The sequence below is a fragment of the Melopsittacus undulatus genome, chromosome 3 (assembly GCF_012275295.1).
Source record: "Melopsittacus undulatus isolate bMelUnd1 chromosome 3, bMelUnd1.mat.Z, whole genome shotgun sequence".
Lineage (NCBI taxonomy): Eukaryota > Metazoa > Chordata > Aves > Psittaciformes > Psittaculidae > Melopsittacus > Melopsittacus undulatus.
Window position 1 is genome coordinate 116,621,286 of NC_047529.1, and position 20,470 is coordinate 116,641,755.

Here is a 20,470-nt window from a genome sequence, read left to right on the forward strand (position 1 = left end):
GCTATAAGCCTTAGTTCATTTGTGGTGTTTCAGGTTAGATGTGAACCTGAGCCTAGCTAAAATCTTACTTTTGATGCAGAGCTTGTAGGATGAAGCTTGATGCTGAAAACATACAGGTTTTCTTCCTTGTCCTGTGTCCCTTTGCTCCTGCTTGTGTGTACTTGCTGATTCAGGGTAAAACCTTCTCTAAAGGCTTTAAAGTTCATGTGCTGTGTGCCAGCTGCTCCCGAGTCACAGCTATTCCTGCAGAGCTGGGCAGAAGTGAGGATCTCATGCGTGTATCTTGCTCTCTGGCACAGTGGCTTAGAGGAACAGTCTTCCAGATCCCACATTTATCAGAATCTGGCCCTTATGGTTGTGCAAGTGTGTGTCAAAGGTTCCAGTGTTACTGGGGAAATGGGCAGTGTTTAAGCTCTCCTCAGGTTTGGCCTGTACTGGTGAAGCCAGCAGGAACTACATAACCAGGGCTCTTTGTGCAGCTGCTGGGGGCAGGTTTACATGTGTCAAGATGCAAATAAATGGTTCCATGGGATTTTCCAAAGTCCAACAGCATTTCAGGGGATTTGGTGGCTTTTTTGCAACTTCTGGTGCTTGACTTTTTTCTCCTCCCCTGTCTCTGGTAGCAAATCTGGGTCTGGCTGATATGAAGTTCATGACTGGTTTAAAAGCTGCTTCCATGGCACAGCTGCTTCAGGTGTGCCCTGCAGCAGGGCTGGGCCATGCTGGTACTTTAGGAGTCACAGTATCCCAGCCTGGTCTGGGTTGGAAGGGACCTTAAAGCTCATCCAGCTCCTTAAAGTATCCCTTGAGGTATGGTAAGACTGATGTGCAGTCTCACAGGGCCTGCTGACACTGTGAACAGGCTGGGACTTGGAGGAGGATGGCAGCAGCAAAACGGGAGTTCATGGCATTATGTACATCACGGTGGCAGCCCAGGGTGTGGGGCTGGATCAGGGGGTGCGTGTGGCTGTGCTGAGGCATTGCAGGGGGTGAATGCCAGCACTAGCCAGAGAACCTGCCTGTGTGTCAACAAGATGTGTTTTCCACTCATTGATCAGTAAGGGGAAAAGAACAAAGTTGTTTGATCCTAAATCAAGTATTTCAACGACTTTAAGGCCTGTTAGAGGTTATGTTTAAGTAGTTTATCGCTCCTGTCGCTGTTCATCAGGTGGGCCACATAATCCCGATGTCCTTCCAAAGGGAATCATCAAGGAGGGTGGGAAACACCTGCCGGGGCTGGGAGCGGAGCCTCCGCCCTTCGGCGGCCGGCAGCTGCTGCCGCAGGTCGGAAGGGTTCTGAAGCGCTCCGGTGCCTCAGCCGTTCAGGGCTGGTATCGAGGGCTCCGCCGCCCCGAGGCGCTGCGGCCGGGACCGGTACCGGGGGGGGGGCTGAGCTCGGCCGGGCCCCCTACGCGAGCGCCGCTGTGCGCCGCGGCCGGAGGGTGGCGCTGTGGCACCGGCGGTGCGGCCCGGCGGCGGCCGGCAGGGGGCGGTACAGTGCGGTGCGCGGGAGGCGGCGCGGGGCCGGTGCCGCACAGCCCAGCCGGTCCCGGCGGGGCCATGAGGCGCAGGGGCAGCGGCGCAGCACGGCCCTGAACGGAGCCTCGGCACCGCCGCTATGGCCGGCGGGCGGAGGGGGCTCGTGGCGCCGCAGAACACCTTCCTGGAGAACATCGTGCGCAGGTCCAACGGTGAGCGCCGGGGGCCTCGGGGGTACCGGGGATGGGGGGGGGGGGGTCCGCGCATCCCGGAGCGCCGCACCCGGAGCCGGTGCCCCCGTGGTCCAGCAGCGCCGTCCGGCTGCAGGTGCGCCCGCACCGCGGGGCTGGGGCAGCGCCGGTGCCTGGTCCGGCTCTGGGGGGCTCCGGGCTCGGGGGGGAGGCTGCGGGATCCAAGATGGGCTCTGGGAAGGGAGATCCGGGCCGGGGGACCGGCAGGGTTGGTACTGAGCGAGGGGGGCTTTGCCGTTGGGAGGGCTGCGGGCAGAGCCGCGGCTGGTCGGTTGTTCCTCGCAGCGCAGTCGGGTCTGTCTCGGAGAGCTGGAGTGGAGGATGCCTCGGGTTTCACAATTGATGCACATACGTGTTAATGTTACCCAGATTCTGTCACTTAGGGACTTACCAAAGCTGCGCCTCAGTGAGCGGGTGACTGTGCGAGCAGTGTGGGTTCGTTAAAACCGAACGTGTGCTTTGGTTTTTAAAGCTCCGAGCCCAAGTTCTGTCCTTTCTGGTGCTTCTGTTGACTTCAGGGGGTTACTGGAGGGGTTAAGAACTTGTGGTGCGATTGGGAACGTACAGGATCGAGCTCCGGTTGAACACGAGTTAATTAACTACAACCAGAGTCACTCTATTATGCTAAGGCAAAGAGCTGAGAACTCGAATTATCCAAAGAACGATTTTCAGCTGTGTGCTCTTTGAATTGAAGTATGATTGGAGACATGCCCTATGCTAGGACCGTGCTTTGACACCAAATCATGGGGCTCTTGCATTAAGTTGCTCCTCTCTGCAACTTCCCTGTAGAAGGGAAGGGGTCAGAAGATGCATTCCTGAGCAGATAGTTGCTGTTCCTCCGGTGAATCTTACCCTGTCTTCTACCGAACGACCCCTTACACTTCATCCCCTGCAGGCTGCTGCTCTCATCAGCCCACACCAGTTACCCGAGGCTCTCTGCACAACTGGCTTCACTTTGTAGATTATTTCCTTCATTAAAACCCAGTTTTCTCTTTGGACTTTCAGTGCTCCATGCAATAAATGAGTTGAGGTTTGGGGGGTGTGCTGGGGAATCATGCAGCAGAAGCTGTGCTCTGCCTCTTCCTCTTCCCCCGTTATTAGGAAGGTGTCATAGCAGAGCGTGGTGCTAGACAGCAGAGGTAAGATGACAGCACTCCATTTCCAGTGCTCCCCCAGTCCTGCGGGCTGTGATCAATACAAGTTTTAGATCAAGCCTGCACGGTTCAGATGTGTTAGGAGGAGCTTAGGGAAGTGACTCAGGTCTAGGAGCCCATTGCTTCTGTGATGTGCCTTCTAGTGTCTGCTGGACCCCATCCAGCTTTGCTGTCAATGTGATGCTGTCACAGATGGACGTGGTATGAATCAGTCCTAACGTGGGACAGACACAGCCTCCTCTAACCCCGGTGTCTGTCAGCACACAAGGAGTGTCTCCTTCCTCTGCTGGCAGCATGGACACATGCCGGTTCCTTGTTGCCTGTCTCACCTTGGTGTGCCTCCTTGGCCTTTGGGATGGCCACAGGATGAGTGCTTAAATGGGCCCATAAAGGTTGAGGTTTGGCTCCCCTTTCTTGGTTTCGGTTGACTGGGCAGCACTGGGACCCGCAATGAAACTGTTTAGGCTATTTGGGATTTGCCACATAAACCTCGGGCTTGTTGTCAAGCTGTATTTGCTGGCACCTGCAAGCAAGTTAAGGAGTGCCAACAGGTACTGTGTTGATACAGGTACTGTGTTGATACAGGTACAGGAATGTTCCTAATTTGGGGAGAGTTCCCTTGGAAAGGGGAAGGAGTTTGGTCATTGAACAGAAATAGGTACTGAAGAAGTGCTTCACTTAAAGGTCCCTGTATAGGGCACGCACCCACATTCAGGTGAGCTGAGGTAGACATGATCATATGTTATCATCTGGGGCAGCTGTGTTAACTCAAAGGCTGTATAGTAGCATCATAGTGATTGGCATGCAAGTGCTTTTGGAAGCGCTGCTCTGAGGACAGCAGTAATTATACACCAATATGTTAATGAGGAATTCCTCGGACAGCCCTTCATACTAGGTGTGTGTCTGGGAAGCTGGTGCACGCTCAATGGTTAAAGGTAATAGCAGTGTACACTGGTATGTAAACTCAGGGGCTTTCCCTTAGGGTTAGTGTTCTGCTCAGGTTTCTGTCACACCATCTGCAGTAAGGCTTGCCCCAAACTCTTGGTTTGAATCATGTTATTTAGAGTTACTAGGGAGGAGAGCTGCTTCTTAGCAAACCAACTGGGACAGGTTCTCATGCTGGAGGTGTTCACACTGTGCAGACGAGGCCTCAGTGCCATGGGTTAGTGGTGGCCTTGGCAGGGCTGGGGAACAGTGGGAGCTGATGATCTTAAAGGTCTTTTCCAACCTGGATGGTTCTATGCACTAAATGCCAGCCAGAAGAGCTGTGCCAGGGTTGGAAGCAGTGCAGTATTCCTGTGCCACACTGTGGAGTAAAGAAGGAACTGAGAACTTCTCAGCCCACCCTGGGATGGGGTGAGTTATGATAGCACACACAGGAAAGCATGTATTAGGTGTCATCTGCCTACACCTGTGGACCTCATCTTTTCCCTGTGATATCACAAGAAGACCTTTGGGATGAAGTGTGAACTTAAGGCTCTTTGAAACAAGGGACACAGCAATCCTGCTTGTCGTGTAGTTCATGTTTAAAAGCTGTGTTTCTATACTGGCCATGTAGGGCTGGAAGATTCAGTGTTACACGTAGTGCTTGGTTGACAAAGATTTGTTTGAAGCATTGAAATATTTAAAGCCCAGAACCCCCAGTGGGACAGAAAATGAGCCCTGTGCTGTAAAGCAGTGCAGTGCATAAAGAATCACCAGCCCCTGATGGTTACTGCTAATGTGATGTTAATGTTTTCCTTGGGTAATGTAATACACCCACAGCATACAAGCACTGTCACAGTTACAATCCTGGTTGGTGGCCAAGGCGTCTGGTTCAAATGGTGCAGTGTATTCCAGAGAATATGGATTCTTTGTGCTATTCCAATGCTCTATCAGTACCTGGAGGCCCAAATTACCTGTCAGTGTTTGTAAATGGCAGCTGGATTCTGCAGCCCTTGGTCAGAATCCTCACTGAGGTACATGGAATTGTGCATGTGTAAGGATGGCAAAGGCAAGCCCTGTGTTCATGTGCTGTTGGAATTGCATTGGAAGTTACAGATGCCTCTCTGATTTGTGGTATGAACAAGGAGGTTGGAAGAAGGGGAGGTTAGAGGGCATAAGGCTTGTGTGAATTTAGTTCTGCTCCTGCTAAATGTCCTGGGAACACAGTGAAGAGGCATCAGGTATGAAAGCAAACCTGCACCCTTTGATGGAGAATGGAGCGAGTTCCCTGTAGAGAGTAAGAAAAAGCACCTTTGGACCCAAGTCCTGAGAATAACAGGCATTTCCATGGTTTATTGCATTGCATTGGAGACTATAAAGTCCCAGCGCAATAAACATTCTCCAGCATGGGCACGCTAACCTTGTACCATTGCCTCAGACCTAGAGGAGAAATAAGCTTTATTATAAACAGCTCTGAAGGTGAAAAGCTGCTTTTGTGTTCAGCTAAAGGGAGACACGGAGGGAGCTGACAGTGGCAGTGCTCAAGGCCAGGTTGGACACAGGGGCTTGGAGCAGCTGCTCCAGTGGAAGGAGTCCCTGTCTGTGGCAGGGGTTGGAGCTGGATGAGCTTTAAAGTCTCTTCCATCCCAAACTATTCCATGATTGTACATGGGCAAAGAACGTGTATGAACACGACAAGCTCTCCTTTGAATGTGCTGTGCCAAGGGTGGGCAGGTCCTGAGCATCGCTGGGTTGCCTCATACTACTGCAATACTTTTGGTAGATAGCTTTAGTCATCAACAAAGTGTGTTTTCTACTGGGAACAGGACTGTTGTTGACATTAGCAAGCATGGTTTGGGTGGGATATACTGTTCTGTTTCCTGTTCAAGAAACCACACACATTCTATCAAAGCTCGTAGGTTTCCATCATTTCCAATGAATCTTCATGAGACACTGGGTGACATTCATTATTGGCAGAGGATCAGCTCAGAATCCTTGTGCTGCAGGTAAATCACAGTGTGATCTAGTGAGGTTCTCCTGCATGGGGAAATGCATTTGAGTGACTAGAGAGGACAAAGCTGACTGTGCCCAGGGAAGAGCCATACTGAGGTGTTCCTGATGGGGTGCAGTGTCTGGGTTAAGCTATCCTAGTTCCTCAAGCTCCCAATGGGCTGACTTGGAATGCTGTAGCAGGTCTGCAGGTCTGTTCCATGCTGCCAGTCCCATCCACCCTCTGGACTTCAGTGGGTTAACTCCAGCACAAACCCCCCCAAAGTAATGGAATAGAGGGGGTCTGGGCTGTCGCATGCTTCTCTTCCCCTGCATCAAAGACTCTTTGCCAGAGTCCCAGCTTGTCAAGAGTGCATGGAAAACTGCTGGATCAGTAGTAAGATGGAGCTATAGCATAGAGTGCCTTTAGCTGGAGACAGCTACTTCTCTTGCTGGTACTAGGGCTTGCTCTATGCAAGGCAAAGCAGATGTTATCCTCCACAAATCTGGCATCCATTGGTTGAACCTAAGCCTGTACCCTGGTTCTGTCTGATCAGGCAAAGACCCAGGTTATTAGGTGCTGGTAAAATCACTTTTGGCTGAGTAGATGCATGAGGGTAAGTGTTGGCACTGATTAAAACAAGGCATTTAGCCCTGAAAGCAGCAGAGCTTCAAAGACCACAAGGAGGCAACTTGTAGGTGCTGTGTTAAGGTCATATTCCCAGATTGAGACTGGAACAAAGGAAAGGATTTTGTTTCTTCCCAATCTTCCTTTTCTGAGTTAACTATGGAGATGCCTTTATACAATTGATGAGTACATCAAAGTATCTTCTTGCTGTTAACTCCTTTTTTGGGGTCATTACTGCTGGAGTTGAATAGAAAAGGGTTTTTTGCTGGCTTTTACTAGGCCAGAAGCTTCTCATTTTGTGTGTGCATCTTTATGCATTTCTGAATGTGTGACCTGATTCCCTTAAAATGACTTTCATAGATAGCGAGTAAAATAAAGAGTACAACACAGAGATGATGGATAATGTGCTTGAAAATTAATGTTCTGAAAGCTCAAGCTCTGCTGTGATCATTCATTGTATCAATCCAGTTCTGCATTAAATCCTAGAACAAGACTGTAAAACAAATCTTAATGAAACCCATTCATTGGAGAATTTGTTAATGCATTTTCATATCTCACACGGCTAAAAGTGAATAGGGAGTTAGGTCTTGTCAAGTGCTTTTAAGGCTTTTGATGGCTGTAGCTATCATCAGTAAATCAAATGGCTTCTTGAAACGGGGGGAAGACCCATGTCATCAATGCAAGTAAACCATGCTTTTTAGGATCAGATGGGAGGGGGAAGCTGAGCAGTTACATGGTGAAGCCTCACTGCTCAACAGGGTTTTCATTAAGAACGATGCACTGTGTGACTCTTACAGCTGATGAACAGTCTAATGTCTCTGAATTATCTCATGCTAACGTCACGTTTGCCTGAATTTCCCCTTAAAAAGCAATCTGTCAGCATAGGCAGTGCTTCAGGGGGAGACCAAGAATGACGCTATGCATAAAGTACATGAGACAGCTTCAGTGCGCTTTCAGTTCAGCTCTTCTTGTTCCATTGGGCACTAATTTGTTTTGCCTTGAAGAAAATGCAGCTAATTCTGAAGCTTTTCCAGCTCCTCGTGTTGGAGGGATCAGTTCACACTCCTCTCGTGGCAGGGGCCTGCTGTGAGATGCTTGCTCTAACAATGCAAGTACCAAAGGTTGGGATGGCACCAGTGGTTTCTATCCATACTGCTGCCTGAAATTAACATTCATGTTCTGTAATGATTCAAACTGAGTCACTGCAAGTTGTTGTTGTGGTTGGTGTCTCTTTTGTTATTTGTGGTATGATGAAATACGTATTTGAATAGCTCTTTTCAGCCTGTACTTGCTCTGTGCACTAGAGTACACATGTCAGTGTAAGTCAGGTTCGAGTACAGCAAGAAGTGCCTGCAGTTAGTGGCTTGAGATCGTTCTGGAGCAGCTGAGGAGCTTTGAAACCCAGTTTTGCTTCTGCAAGATGAATAGTTACATAGAACTCTGGTAAAGCATGTCAGCCCAAATGAACCTGTCAATGGGGGTTTGTAACGCATTGTTTCCTGTTAGGGTGAGCCTACAGCTTAATAGTTTGGTCTCTATATTAAGGATGTACAATTTTGAGGCTGTTATATCATTATAGAGAAATCAGATTGTTCAATGGGATATTTAAACATTGGTGCACTAGGAGTGAGTACAAGGAGCTACTCGGTGGATGTGGTATCTGTGTAACACTGACTTTTACAGGAGAATGTGGGTGGAAGAGCAGGATCTTGTCGTATTACTTTTATTCTACCATGCAAATAGACTTTCAGTCCTTTGAGCAGCTCTGTGCTTGCTTTGAATGCAGTTACAGCACTTCTGTTAGGGTGAAAACTTGGTTGCTGCCTTCCCTCCCCTAAGTGTGAGCCTTGAATCCCATATATGCAAAGAAAGGATTGAATGGGTACTTGAAATTCAGTTTGACTTATTGTACTGGTTTAGGGCCATATTTTGATCTCGGGAGCTACATTTGAGCAACGTAATCAGTGTGACTAACTGCTTCTGTTTGTTTCCAAAGCTAAGATTAACCATGAGCAATAATTCATACATACCTGGCCTCTGCAAAGCGCTAAAGGAAAGGCATGACATGAACTATGTGACTGTAGCAATGTTGACAGGCCTACTTAGAAACAACAGGCTATTTCCATGCATTGTGTTCCTTACCAGAAATGAAACCATCTCTTTTCCCCCCTGTATCCAAATGATGCTTGTGATGCAGTTACAAGTTTGTAAATACCAGAACTGGTTATAAACTGATCTGTCCCTTGTACTTAACTGCCTCTTTAATCATATGGCAGTTGCACAAGGTTTTTGCCTACCTCATGTTTCTCATACCCTGTAGTTACTTCATGTTTCTTATACTGCAGAGGTGCTCATAAGGCACCTCTGGTGCTATATGCCCAGCTAAGGAGGCTGTATCCCCCACTCCTAACCCCAGTGACCACAGCTGGGGTAAGAAACCCATTTACTAAGCACTTGTTTCTGCTGTAGTAGTGGTTTGTGCTTTGTAGTGCTAGAGGTCTAGGTTTGCTGCACTGAAGATCCATGGAGGAGCTTGAGACGTGATACAAAGACATGCTGGTGTGAATAACCAGGGTTATGTCCTCACCCAGTGTGATGGAGGCTGTGGTCTGGAATGAGAAGGGCAGTTCCTGTTCTGTTGGAGGCTGGTGGTGAGGAGCAGGTATTTCTACCATGTAAGTCCCAAGGAACATATCTGTAGGGTCTTACAATACATTGTTTTGTATTTGAGTGAGGATACAGCTTATAATAATTCGGTCTCGATCTTAAGGACGTACAGTTTTAATGCTAAGGATGTGCAGATTTATTCTCCTTTCACTAAGAGGGGAATACATTAGGAGCAGATCTTTTGAGTTGTGTGTTTGTGTGATGACTGTGGGGAAAATGTGTATATATTCAGATTACATTTGTGCACTGGGCCAAGCTGAGCACACCTGTGGGAGCTTTGACAGACCCATGTATGTATCTGAAAGCATAGTGGGCACCAGCCTTGGTTAGAAGGTCTGTGCTGCAGCTCAACAAGCAGAGGGTTGCTCTTGGTCACCCCTGTGTGCTTTGTGCAGGTGGTAGTGTGGGGATGTGTCAGGCAGCATGCTGCTCTCTGCCCTTCACCACTGTGTCCTGGAATTGGGGCCAGGGAAGCAGGAGGGGCTGGGATGCTATGGATGTGTATGTGCAGTGGTATGGAGGCAGCCCTTCAGGAGCTTGCTCCATGCCCTTGCAAGGAGGTGATGTCTCCTCAGTCAGCCAGTCCTGATGAGATATGTGTCTGTGAGCTGCTGCTTCTCCTCAGGCATTTTAGGGTTTGAGCTAATGGGCAGTTTTGGTTTAACACTAAATAGTCTATCTAATAACAAGACGCAGTAGACAGGGTAATTTCAGTGCAGGGACGTGCTCTAGAGACTTGCTGTCGCTGTTGTTAAAGGATCCCTGTTGCTCGAAAGGCACTCTGTGATTGTTCTGTGATGGTGTATTCTGTCAGTGGAGGAAAGTATTGGTTTCAGTGACTGAGCAAAATCCATCCTTTCATTTCTGGGAGGTTCTTGTTGCCTTAAAGCAGCTGTGTCTCATTTAAAGTGATAATCCAAAGCGGTTCTGATGTTTGAGTGTGTAAAGGCTGACATGAGGATACACTGCGGTGAGCAGAACTCACTTGTGGAAGGTGCACATATGAAGTGAGGCATTTCATAAAGCCACTGATGCTCATCACAGAAGCCCACCCTACACATGCAAGTGGTTGTGCTGCTCTTGGGGTGCAGCAGTTCTTACTTGGGTTTCTGCAGTGCCATGTGCTCTGTGCTGTGCTTCTGTATGTTTCTGTTCCTCCCAATGGCCTTGCTCAGACTGTGCCAAATGCAGTGCAAGGTCTTTTGTATGAGCCCATCTAGCTCAGTTCTCCTTGGAGCTGATGGGAAGGGCCAGTGATGCTTACAGCTTCTCCTTGGGCAAGGCAATACCACTAACCCAACTGGCACTGTGATAGGGATGGATTTCCTGGTGAGGGAGTCCTTTGAGTCCTTTCAGAGGTGCCTCCAGTTACTGACCAGTTTGAGTACTGCAGTTATCACATGTCTCTGAACTTAACAGTGGCTTTCTTCATGGTCCTCCTCTGACCAGTTCCTTTCCTGGCCTTGCTGACCCAGTTGTGAGTCCCCAAGAGGCTCTTCCCTGTGATGCTCAAGGAGGTCACTAGAGCATCCCTCGTGCTTGTTGTGCAACAAAGCCCCAGCTGTTTGCTGGCCTCTGGGACCCTGTGTCCCTGCAGATGGAGAGGCAGCATTAGCCTCAGTGGATGCTATTTAGTGTTTTCTTATGTTAGGAGCAGTTGTTTAACAGATGATGAGCTGTCTTCAAGCAGCACGCTGTCAGGGACGTCAATGCAATTGAATGTAAATGATAACAATGAGAACAGCCCTTCTACCTCCGGGTTATCTGTCAGAATAAACTAGGCAGGGAGTTGTAAGTGGGAGTCTTTATTTTATGCTGTGTCTTGCCAGTGTTCACACAAGCAAAACACCATTGTTGGAGACATCCTTTATGAAGGAATGCAGGTGTGTTCTCCATGTAGGCACAGAACTACTGTTCTGTCCCTCTTGTCTTTAAAGAGGTCTGGGAAGAGGAGTGAGTAACTGGAGGGACATTCCTATTTGCCTCCTAAGAACTGTTTGTGCAGATGCTGGGGCTCGGACTCCATGGGCTGTTAGGCCATAACAAGCTGAAAAAAACCCAAAATGGGTATAGGAAGTCTGGAAACCATCAGTGCAGATGGTCTCTCCCTGTGCAGCAAGGAACTGCTCATCCTGAGCCTGGGGACCTAATAGGCAAGCTGACAGAGGCTGGTGGGTTGGGAACCTCTTTCCAGGGCACCTTCTTGGCAATGAGGAGCTGGAACAGCAAAGCCCAAAGATGAGTCAGGGTTGTGGTATTGGCTACTGGGAATGGGCCAGGTTGGACATGGGCTTGGAGCAGCTGCTCCAGTGGAAGGGGTCCCTGCCCGTGGCAGGGGTTGGAACTGGAGGAGCTTTAAGGTCCCTTCCATCCCAAAGCGGTCTGGGGTTCTGTGGTTCTATGAGCTCTTCAAGGAGCTCTTGAGGCACTGGAGAGAAGGGAAGGTTCTCGTTTGTGATGGGGAGATGGTGAGAAGGAACGTGTGTGTGAAATAGAGCAATTGAGATGAGGGCAGGCTCTGACCCAGGGTTTGTATGTGCTTGCTTGTCAGGTTCTTGTACTTCCTGATGGAAAGGTAAAAATATCCCAACCAACACAGTACGAGGCAGTGTTTATAACAGCCACTCAAAAAGCACTTGCTTTAGCAGTGACAAATGGCCAGGCTTCCTTATTCACAGGAAGAAGGGGTGAAAGACACATACTGGTTTTGGCACAAAGTGCTTCAACCATGCAAAACCTCAGTATGTCAGAGAGGCTGTGGCAGTCAAAGCAGTGACGCTCCTGGTGTATATCATTCTAAAGAGTGTCTAAAGATACACTTCATCATGCTGATGGGATTGGGCAATGGATTTAGATAGCTACCGGAATGTTTTATTTAAACCCACTTGAAGTTTGCAAGGGGACAAAAGGTTTTGAGTGGAAAAGTTAAAGTAAATGAAACTCCTTGCAATGGACAAGTGAAATGCCTTGTTTGTGTCTTCTGTTTGCAGGAAGCTTTAAGGATGGCTGTGTTTGAGCAGTTAGGGATAGAGCCTAAACAGTAAAGGCTTTCCATGACTTGATCTCATGTGGCTTCCTAGCTTGTCTTTCAAAGCCAATGGGGTCTTGCAGCTGTGAAAGGAGCCACCATCTCGTCCTGCTTGCACTGCTGCCTGGCTTGGCACAGGTCTAGTTAGTTCACAAGAGCCAAAGCAGCAGAGACAAGCGAGGTCTGGTCCCACAGTGGGTATGCTCATGCTGTGAATGAGGCAGCAGTCATCAAAGGATGGCACACACAGAGGTCTGGTGAGAGCCTGAAACCCCTTCTGGCTTGTACAGCAAGCATGAAGCTCTTCCTGCTGGGGTCAGTACTGACCCCGGTTCCCCAGTGTCCAGTCTGAAGCACTGTGCCCTACACAATGTACTGCAGCTTGTGTGGCCAGCAGGGAAGGGGAGACCGAGAGGAGCCCCCATTTGGGGAGGAGGAACACTGACCTGTCCTGGTTTGGCTGCGTGGAAGAGGTTCCCCATTCAAACTGAGGGTCGTGGTGGGTCAGAGGGGAGCAGTTTGGTTTATGTCCTCAGGTGAGGTGAATTGTACCTGCTTAGCAGTCCTCTCATTTGTATAAACCCATCCTCTTGAGCTTTGCAGGAGTAATTAATAGACTTGAACCAGGGAATAATCCTGTTGAGTGCGGTGGGAATAGCATGTGGGAAAACTGCTCAGGGACTGAAGCTATGGGGAATGTGTTCTGAAATGAGTGTTTCCTCTGATGCAACCAGAGCCTTGTCTGATGTCTAACTGATGTGCTCTTTCAAACAGATACTAACTTTGTCCTGGGCAATGCCCAGATAGTGGATTGGCCCATTGTCTACAGCAATGATGGATTTTGCAAGCTCTCAGGATACCACAGAGCAGAAGTTATGCAAAAAAGCAGCACCTGCAGGTATTTGAGAACAGATTTATTTGCTGGGGAATATCTTGTAGTGTTGGGCTTGTTGCTTGAGGAGAAGAGTGATCTGCTGATTCCTGTTCTGTCTTTATGTCCTGGGGCTGCAGCTGTCAAATATGCTTTCCAGGTGAAACAAAATCAAAGTTGGGCTATTTCTAAACAGGTTCTTTTCACACTGTGAAGTGTCTTTGTCCCCTGGATGACTTGAGTTTCCTGCTTCATTTGCAGTTTTATGTATGGAGAGCTGACTGACAAAGATACAATCGACAAGGTCCGGCAAACGTTTGAGAACTATGAGATGAACTCCTTTGAAATCCTGATGTACAAGAAGAACAGTAAGTACTTGATTGTTCGTTAACATCAGTGTGTAAAGTTGTTGTAAACTCGAGTGTAAACTGCGAGGGCAGGTCTGTCAGCCTGGAGGACCCTGCTTTATCTAGGGCTGCACAAGCCCCAGTTGTACCAGTTGATCTGGTAGAGATGAGAGAGATGGGATGAAAGTCACTCAGGGAGGCAGATGAAGCTGTCTGATTTGTTCTGATGTTCAGTGCAGTTTGTGTGAGCTGCTTTAAGGCAGCACTCAAGACTCCATCAGCAGTGTTAATGCATGAGCTTGGTTTCCCTTACAGACAGCACACTTCAGTGTTTTAATGTTTGATATAGCAAAGCTAGTATTTAGATACAGTTTTGGAATGAAAAGAACCCGTCTTTTGTTCTGGGAGCTGAACAACTTGTGATGTTTCAGATGAAACTGTCTCTTATTTTGGACAAAGAATTTCCTTCATTGGATAATTTCCCTGTGCATTTCAGTCTGTAACTGTGTGTGTCAGCAGATGAAAGAGACACTGAGAAACGTCTTCAGCCTGACTGAATGTGAACTTGAAAGTGTGTATTCTGTAGCTTAGTTTGCTCTTAATTTCGCCTTCTAATCATGGACTGGTAGTGTCTGTGTCCAGGGATGGGTATCTTGCAGAAGCATCCAGCTAGCAGCTCCTTCCCATTGCATCTGCCATAACTGATTTGATCAGTTCTACCTTAGTGGGCATGGGGAGCTTTAACCACAGAATGCAGCATAAACTGCTGTGATATAATAAATGATGGTAAACCTCATTGCTGTTCTGTTGCCTATTAGAAAGACCAGTTTTCTGCAGGAAGGTTTTCCAGTCTGTCTGATGTGGGAAGCGTGAGTATATGTGTTGAATGACCAGTGTTACCTGCCTCGAGTGTTTACCTGTTTCTTAAGCTGATTTCTGTTCCTAGCTCAGTTAGTGTCCATAGGGACCATATGCATCTCACATCCACGCATCCAAAGCCAAGTAAATAAGCTGCAGTCAGGAGATGTAGCAGGGTCTGGAATTCTCTCCTAGTTCCCAGTGATTTGGCACCAAGGAGCTATGCAGCTACTCTATCATTGCTGCAGCATATGGGCTGTGGTAAAGCCCAGGGCCTCTCCATCTCATGCAGAATTAAAGGTAACTGGAGTGAGGAATGTGTCCTGCCCTGCTGTGTGTGAGAACAGGGGGGCCAGAACAGAGTCCAGCTGTGCAGGAGCTGTGCTGTGTGACAGCCCAAAAAGCAGAGCTGCAATGGTTCTGTGTGCACAGAGGGTCATGGGCATGGGAAACCAAAGCAAGCTCTGTGCTTCCCAGGTGTAACAAAACACAGTGCTCTTCATGTTTGTTGGATCTGGAGCCTTAGAGGTACATCAGCTACGGTTACAGAGGCTGATAACGCTGGAGTTGTACCAGAGAGGGTTGAATCAGCTTTTTCTCAGGGTCACTGCCTTGTTTATCACTCTGGGATGTGGTCCTGCCTTTGTGATCCCCTTACATCTGCCTGCAGCTATGGCAGTATGGGCAAGGGATGTGATTGATTTTAACCTGCTCTCAGGTTGAAGGTGTTGGAAGACATCTTCTTTCCTGCTCTGTGTTTCTGTTGTCTCTCTTCTTCCCTCACTTTATGTTTCTTCTTCAGACTAGTCAGCATATCAGACGGGAAGCAGGTTTCTGTTGTTCTTTACCTGCCCTCTCCCTGCCTATGAAGTAGCAGCCAATGATAAATAGCAAGTTTTTCACTGTTGTGTTGTTCAGGTTGTGCATTCTCCACAGCCTGCATATTCAGTGTCCTTCTGGCTCTTTAACAGCACTATCTCTGTCCTTTTTGGGGGGGGAAAGGAAAACCAAGCAGGAGTTCCAAGTTAACTATGATTTTGCTGGGGCAGGTCAATCTTCATCTGGTATCTTTATGAGCAGCAGTCATCTCTGTCTCTGAGTGACAAGTATGGCCTGATCTTACCCTGGACATGTCAACAATAGATCAAGACACTCAATAATGCTGCTAGAAGTGTTAGGCTGCTTTATTCTGACACAGCACTGCATGGTGGAGACTCAGTGCTGGGATTTGATTGTTTGGTGGAGCCCAAGTGTGATGGGGAACAGCTGAGGGAGCTGGGGGGTTCAGATGGAGAAGAGAAGGCTCAGGGGGGACCTGATGGCTCCCTGCAAGTGCATGCAGGAGGATGGAGCCAGGAGGGGCTGGGCTCTGCTCCCAGGGAACAAGGGATGGGACAAGAGGAACCGGCCTCAAGCTGCACCAGGGCAGGTTTAGATGGAGCTGAGGAACAATTCCTGCCCCACAGGGTGCTCAGGCATTGGAACAGGCTGCCCAGGGCAGGGCTGCAGGCACCGGCCCTGCAAGTGTTCACACACGAGGCCTCAGTGCTATGGGGCAGTGGTGGCCTTGGCAGGGCTGGGAATGGTTGGACTGGATGAGCTTAAAGGGCTTTTCCAACCCAGTTGAGTCAATGATTCTTTAAGAATACCCCATCCAGATGTTGCCAGGTACCATATATCCATGGGCTTCATTGCAGTTCATAGCATCAGCTCTAGAAACAGCAGAGGCTGCAGTATTCAGACAAGTGGTGCAATTTTCCTGCCTTCATCATGTCTGTGTTCATGGATACTGTCTCTGCCTTGGCTTCCCCTTTCCCTGTCTAGCCCTCCTCCCATCCAGTAGTGACTGTCCTCCCTCTTGTCAGAGCTGGCAGATGTGATAGTGATTTGATAGCCCCTTGATTTCTTAGCAGATAGGTGCTGATCATCATTGCCTGCAAGAATGGCTTCCTAGAGATGCAGAGCTCCTCCGGGATAACTGGAAGTAATTGCAGCAAACAGGTTCACAGTCACCAGGTTGTCACTGTTGCTCTGATGCCATCCCATTGCATTCAGCTGCGGATTCATTGTCATACCTGGAGGAGGGAGACAAAGTGAAAGCTTTCATCTGGACTGCAAAGTGACAGCAGGCAGAGTGACAGTAATTCCATGTGAGAGCTTCAGTTCCATTGTGATTAGATGTGAGTGTCCAGTGATGCTGGAAGTGTTGTTTGTTTTTACATGGGGAAATGAAAAAGCATTGCTAAGTCTCACTGGAATCAGTGGAGTTATGGTGAGTACCAAGGGAGGATATGGCCTAATGCCTTAGAAAGTAGTTTGTATCTAGTCGTAGTCTGAGCTTATCTGACCTGATGCAGCTTAAACATCTGCTTTCTAATGAGACTTCATCAGCCATTTGTTAGGTTTTTGCATGTTATGGTCAGCCTCATGAAGTGAAATGCCTGAGTGGGTTAAACTTGGACTTCCATTGCCTAGTTCTCTATCTACAGCTGAGGTTTGGGTTACAGGCAGTGCTCAAGCTGCTCCTGGATGCACTTGCTTCCATCATTGCTGAAGTAAATTTGGTAGGAGTACATGTCACTTGCTTCTGTCTGCCCATTTGAAATCTATCCCCTTTTCTCTACAGTACTTGATCTGCTTCAGTGCCAGAGTATCTGAAGTGGGATGAACTTGCATGGAGTTACAAAAGAGTCTTCAGGTGTCCCCTGTCTGAGCAAAGACATGCCCATTGCTTACAATCAGCTACAGTGCAGTGACACCTTGTTTTCCTTCCTTTTTCCTTTCCTCAGAGGTTTTGTACAGGCAAGGGCAGTAGGATAGCAGCAGCCAAAGGGTTGGCTGTGGGTAATGGTTTTACACACTGCAAAGTGCTTTGAATAAGGAGCAGCTCTTCTTTGAGTACATGTATTATGGCGAGAGTCCCAAAGGCTTCACTTCTCTGTTTTACTGGGTGCTGTATAAGATGGCTTTTAGATGTAAAAGGATGGCAAATAAGCTCAAGATAGTTATTTGGCAGATCTGCTTATGCTGATCTTTGAGACAAGTGCTTTCTACAGAAATGAAAAGCCGGACAAACAGCCCCATCCTAATTTATAGAGAGGAAAAGTTCCCTTCAGGGCAGTAGACCTATGGTTGCTCACCTCTAGGGACAGTTTATCATAGCTTATTGCTTAAAACCAATTGCAAAGCCAGGTTGGACGGGGCTTTGAGCGACCTGCTCCAGTGGAAGGTGTCCCTGCCTGTGGCAGGGGTTGGGACTGAATGATCCTTAAGGTCCCTTCCAACCCAAAGCATTGTGATTCGATGAAAACCCTTTAAAGTGATTTGTATTTGTGTATGCTGTGCCTCTAATGTCTCCAGATGGGAATCTTTGCTAAACCAAATCATTGTAGGACAGAATGAGGGTGTTGGAATAAGAAGTGGCATGTATCTTCCTGGGCCTCCAGCAGCGTGCTTGCCTGCATCTCCTCTTCTGTGAACTCCATCTGCAGGAGCTCAGCTACCTTCAGCAGGGTCAAATCAAAGTATTTTGGATTCATTAAACTGGTAATGCCCATTGATCTTGTCAACTTCAGATGTGTTGGCAAGGAAGACCTGCTCCCATCTCCTTGAACACACACAGAACAGTCAGACTTCCCGGTAGTAATACATGAGTATTTTATCTGGAGTAAATGCAAACATTCCCTGTGTCCTTCCCTTCTTCATACTTGCTTCCTGTTCTGCAGAGAACTCAGAATCAGGTAAACCATAACAGTGCTACAGTACAAGGGGGTGTGATGAACCTCTTCCTACTGTGTTGTTTTACTGCCATAGGATAACCCCTGTGCATAGCAATTCCACCTTTGGGGACTGGAATTGATTTTCCTCATCTTAGCATGAAAAGATCTGACCTTTAAAAGCATTAGCTGTCAGCATAGCAGCACCAGATGTGGAAGACATGAAGGTAACAGCTTTAAATGTGGTGGAAATGTGTGTTAAGGTTTGTTAATGCTGGCTCAGAGTGGTGAGCTCCATACTGAGGTGGTTCGCTCTCCTTCAGTGCACTCTCTGTACTGGAAGGTAGAGTCTGTAGGAAGATGTGTGCTCTTTGTCTTGCAAGGTCAAATACCACAGGCTCCTCTGTGCCTCTAGGTAAAGTCTGGGTGGGTATAGTGGCTTGCCCAGCTCTTTCTGGTCACACCTCATCCACTGGTTTGCTACAGTCGCACTGAACACACTGTTGGGCCTGTGTGGGTAGGGATGAACAATCCCATAGAGAGTACCTGGCCATAAGCGAAACCCCAAAGCAGGAGACTGTAATAGCCAGGTGTGTAGTTTGTAGAGCTGAAGCCTTGCTCTCTGCATTCCTGCATGTAGGAATTGTGGAGACACAGGACATGGCTGTTATCCTTTTCATTCCCATCCCATTTGACTACGTAGCTTCAGGGCAATACCTGTCTGAAGACCCTTTGGTTGAGTCACTGTCAACTTGTCCCATTCAGTAAAAGGGAAGTAAGAACATTTCAGCTGAGTTATCAAAATAGGGTTTTATCATTGTATTTATAGATGAATTTTGGTTTATGTTGTGGGAAGAGAAGTTGTGTATTGCAGGTTTATTTAAACAGTGTGGGGTTTGTAGCTGTGAAAACCAGCTGACTTCTTTGGTTAAATGGTTCAAGGTATGGAAGAGCATATTCAGAGGGTGAGTTTGATGTTCCTTATAGCTTATTGTTGTCTCACAGGAGGGAGGTCATCAGTATGCTCAGGGGGAGAAGCCAGAATAGGTCTTTAACATCTTGTTCACTGAGTTTCTGAAGTACCTCAGCCAAAGTTAAATAGCAGGTTAAATGCTGGTGTTACTGTAATGCTTTTGAGGTACACAGGGCTGGAGAAGCAGAGAGGGAAGAGGTGTAGTATTGGTGTCCCAGGTGGGAAATCCCAGGGAGACATTGACTATGTGTTAGTCTGGGGAAGACTTGGGACTTGAATCACAGCTCTTAACATTGTCTTTAAGGCAGAATGGTAAGTACTGTGCTCAGGCCAGTGAAGACCATGAAGAGTTGTACCTATTCATTCTCATATTAGCTACATAACACATAACAGGACAGGCTGATCCTACAGCTACTGTCACAAGTTTGTTGTAGATGTTTATTTCTTCCCAGTTCCCACTGTTTCTGCACCAGCTTTGAAGTGACATTCCCATTCCTAGCAGGATTGGTCCCATGCCATTAGACAAACTCTGGATTCTTTCACTGTTGATTCCAATCTAACAGAAGCCAGCGTGGCTCACGAGGGTTCACTTCTTTGTTTGTGCATTGGCATTGTCATTGACTTCACCAGTGAGAGAGCTTGCCAGGACTGAGCACCAAATGTAAATGGGAGTAGATGTATTGTTGGAAACACTGGTAAACAGTTTCCACATGGCTGTACATCAGTGCAGACTGGGGGCATATGGGGATGTTACTCTTGTGCTGTGAGAGCTCTAACACATGCTGTGGTTTCACTGCTTGAATCTGAAAATCACCTTTCTCATTAAAATGGCCTTGTTTGTGCCTCTTGCCAGCAGTGATGGTCTGGTGAGCAGGGACATCCGCTTTGACACCAAGAGGATGAGGCTGCCTGTAGGACGTTGAGATTTCAGCTTCCGACCTGATTTATAAGTGGTTTATACTTTAAGCTTTCCTGTTTAATAGTTAAATAAACTGTTTAATGTTTAAAAAGTAAAATTCTTCTGATAATTAAACCAGTATGCAGGGAAAAACCTGAGTACAGTCACATCTTGCCTAAGCCTTTCGGTGTGTTCCCACACTTCAGATCCCAGTTCTGCTCTGAGCTCCTGGAAGCAGAGCACTGTGGAAAGCCCATGTAACACAGCACTGGGAGTGCTCATCTTGGCATTGTGTTTTTATCATCAAACTGAATTCTGGTTTGGGTTGGAAGGGACCTTAAAGCTCCTCCATCCCCAACCCCTGCCACGGGCAGGGACACCTTCCACTGGAGCAGCTGCTCCAAGCCCCTGTGTCCAACCTGGCCTTGAGCACTGCCAGGGATGGGGCAGCCACAGCTTCTCTGGGCACCCTGTGCCAGCGCCTCAGCACCCTCACAGGGAACAGCTTCTGCCTTAGCTCTAACCTGAACTTGCCCTGGTTCACTCTGAACCCATCACCCCTTGTCCTATGGCTGCAGTCCCTGATGAAGAGTCCCTCTCCAGCATCCTTGTAGCCCCTTCAGACACTGGAAGCTGCTCTGAGGTCTCCCCGCAGCTTCTCTTCTCCAGGCTGAACAGCCCCAATGT

The 20,470-nt window shown here is 48.0% G+C and overlaps 1 protein-coding gene across 1 annotated transcript in view; it reads left to right on the forward strand.

Moving 5' to 3' along the window:
• The first annotated feature begins 1,618 nt into the window (after window positions 1-1,618).
• Window positions 1,619-20,470, forward strand: part of KCNH1 (potassium voltage-gated channel subfamily H member 1) — a 162,451-nt gene continuing 143,599 nt past the window's right edge. The window contains exons 1-3 of the mRNA XM_034060831.1: window positions 1,619-1,691; window positions 12,895-13,018; window positions 13,253-13,359. Of these exons, the coding sequence (XP_033916722.1) occupies window positions 1,619-1,691; window positions 12,895-13,018; window positions 13,253-13,359 (304 nt within the window). The remainder of the gene's footprint in view (window positions 1,692-12,894; window positions 13,019-13,252; window positions 13,360-20,470) is intronic.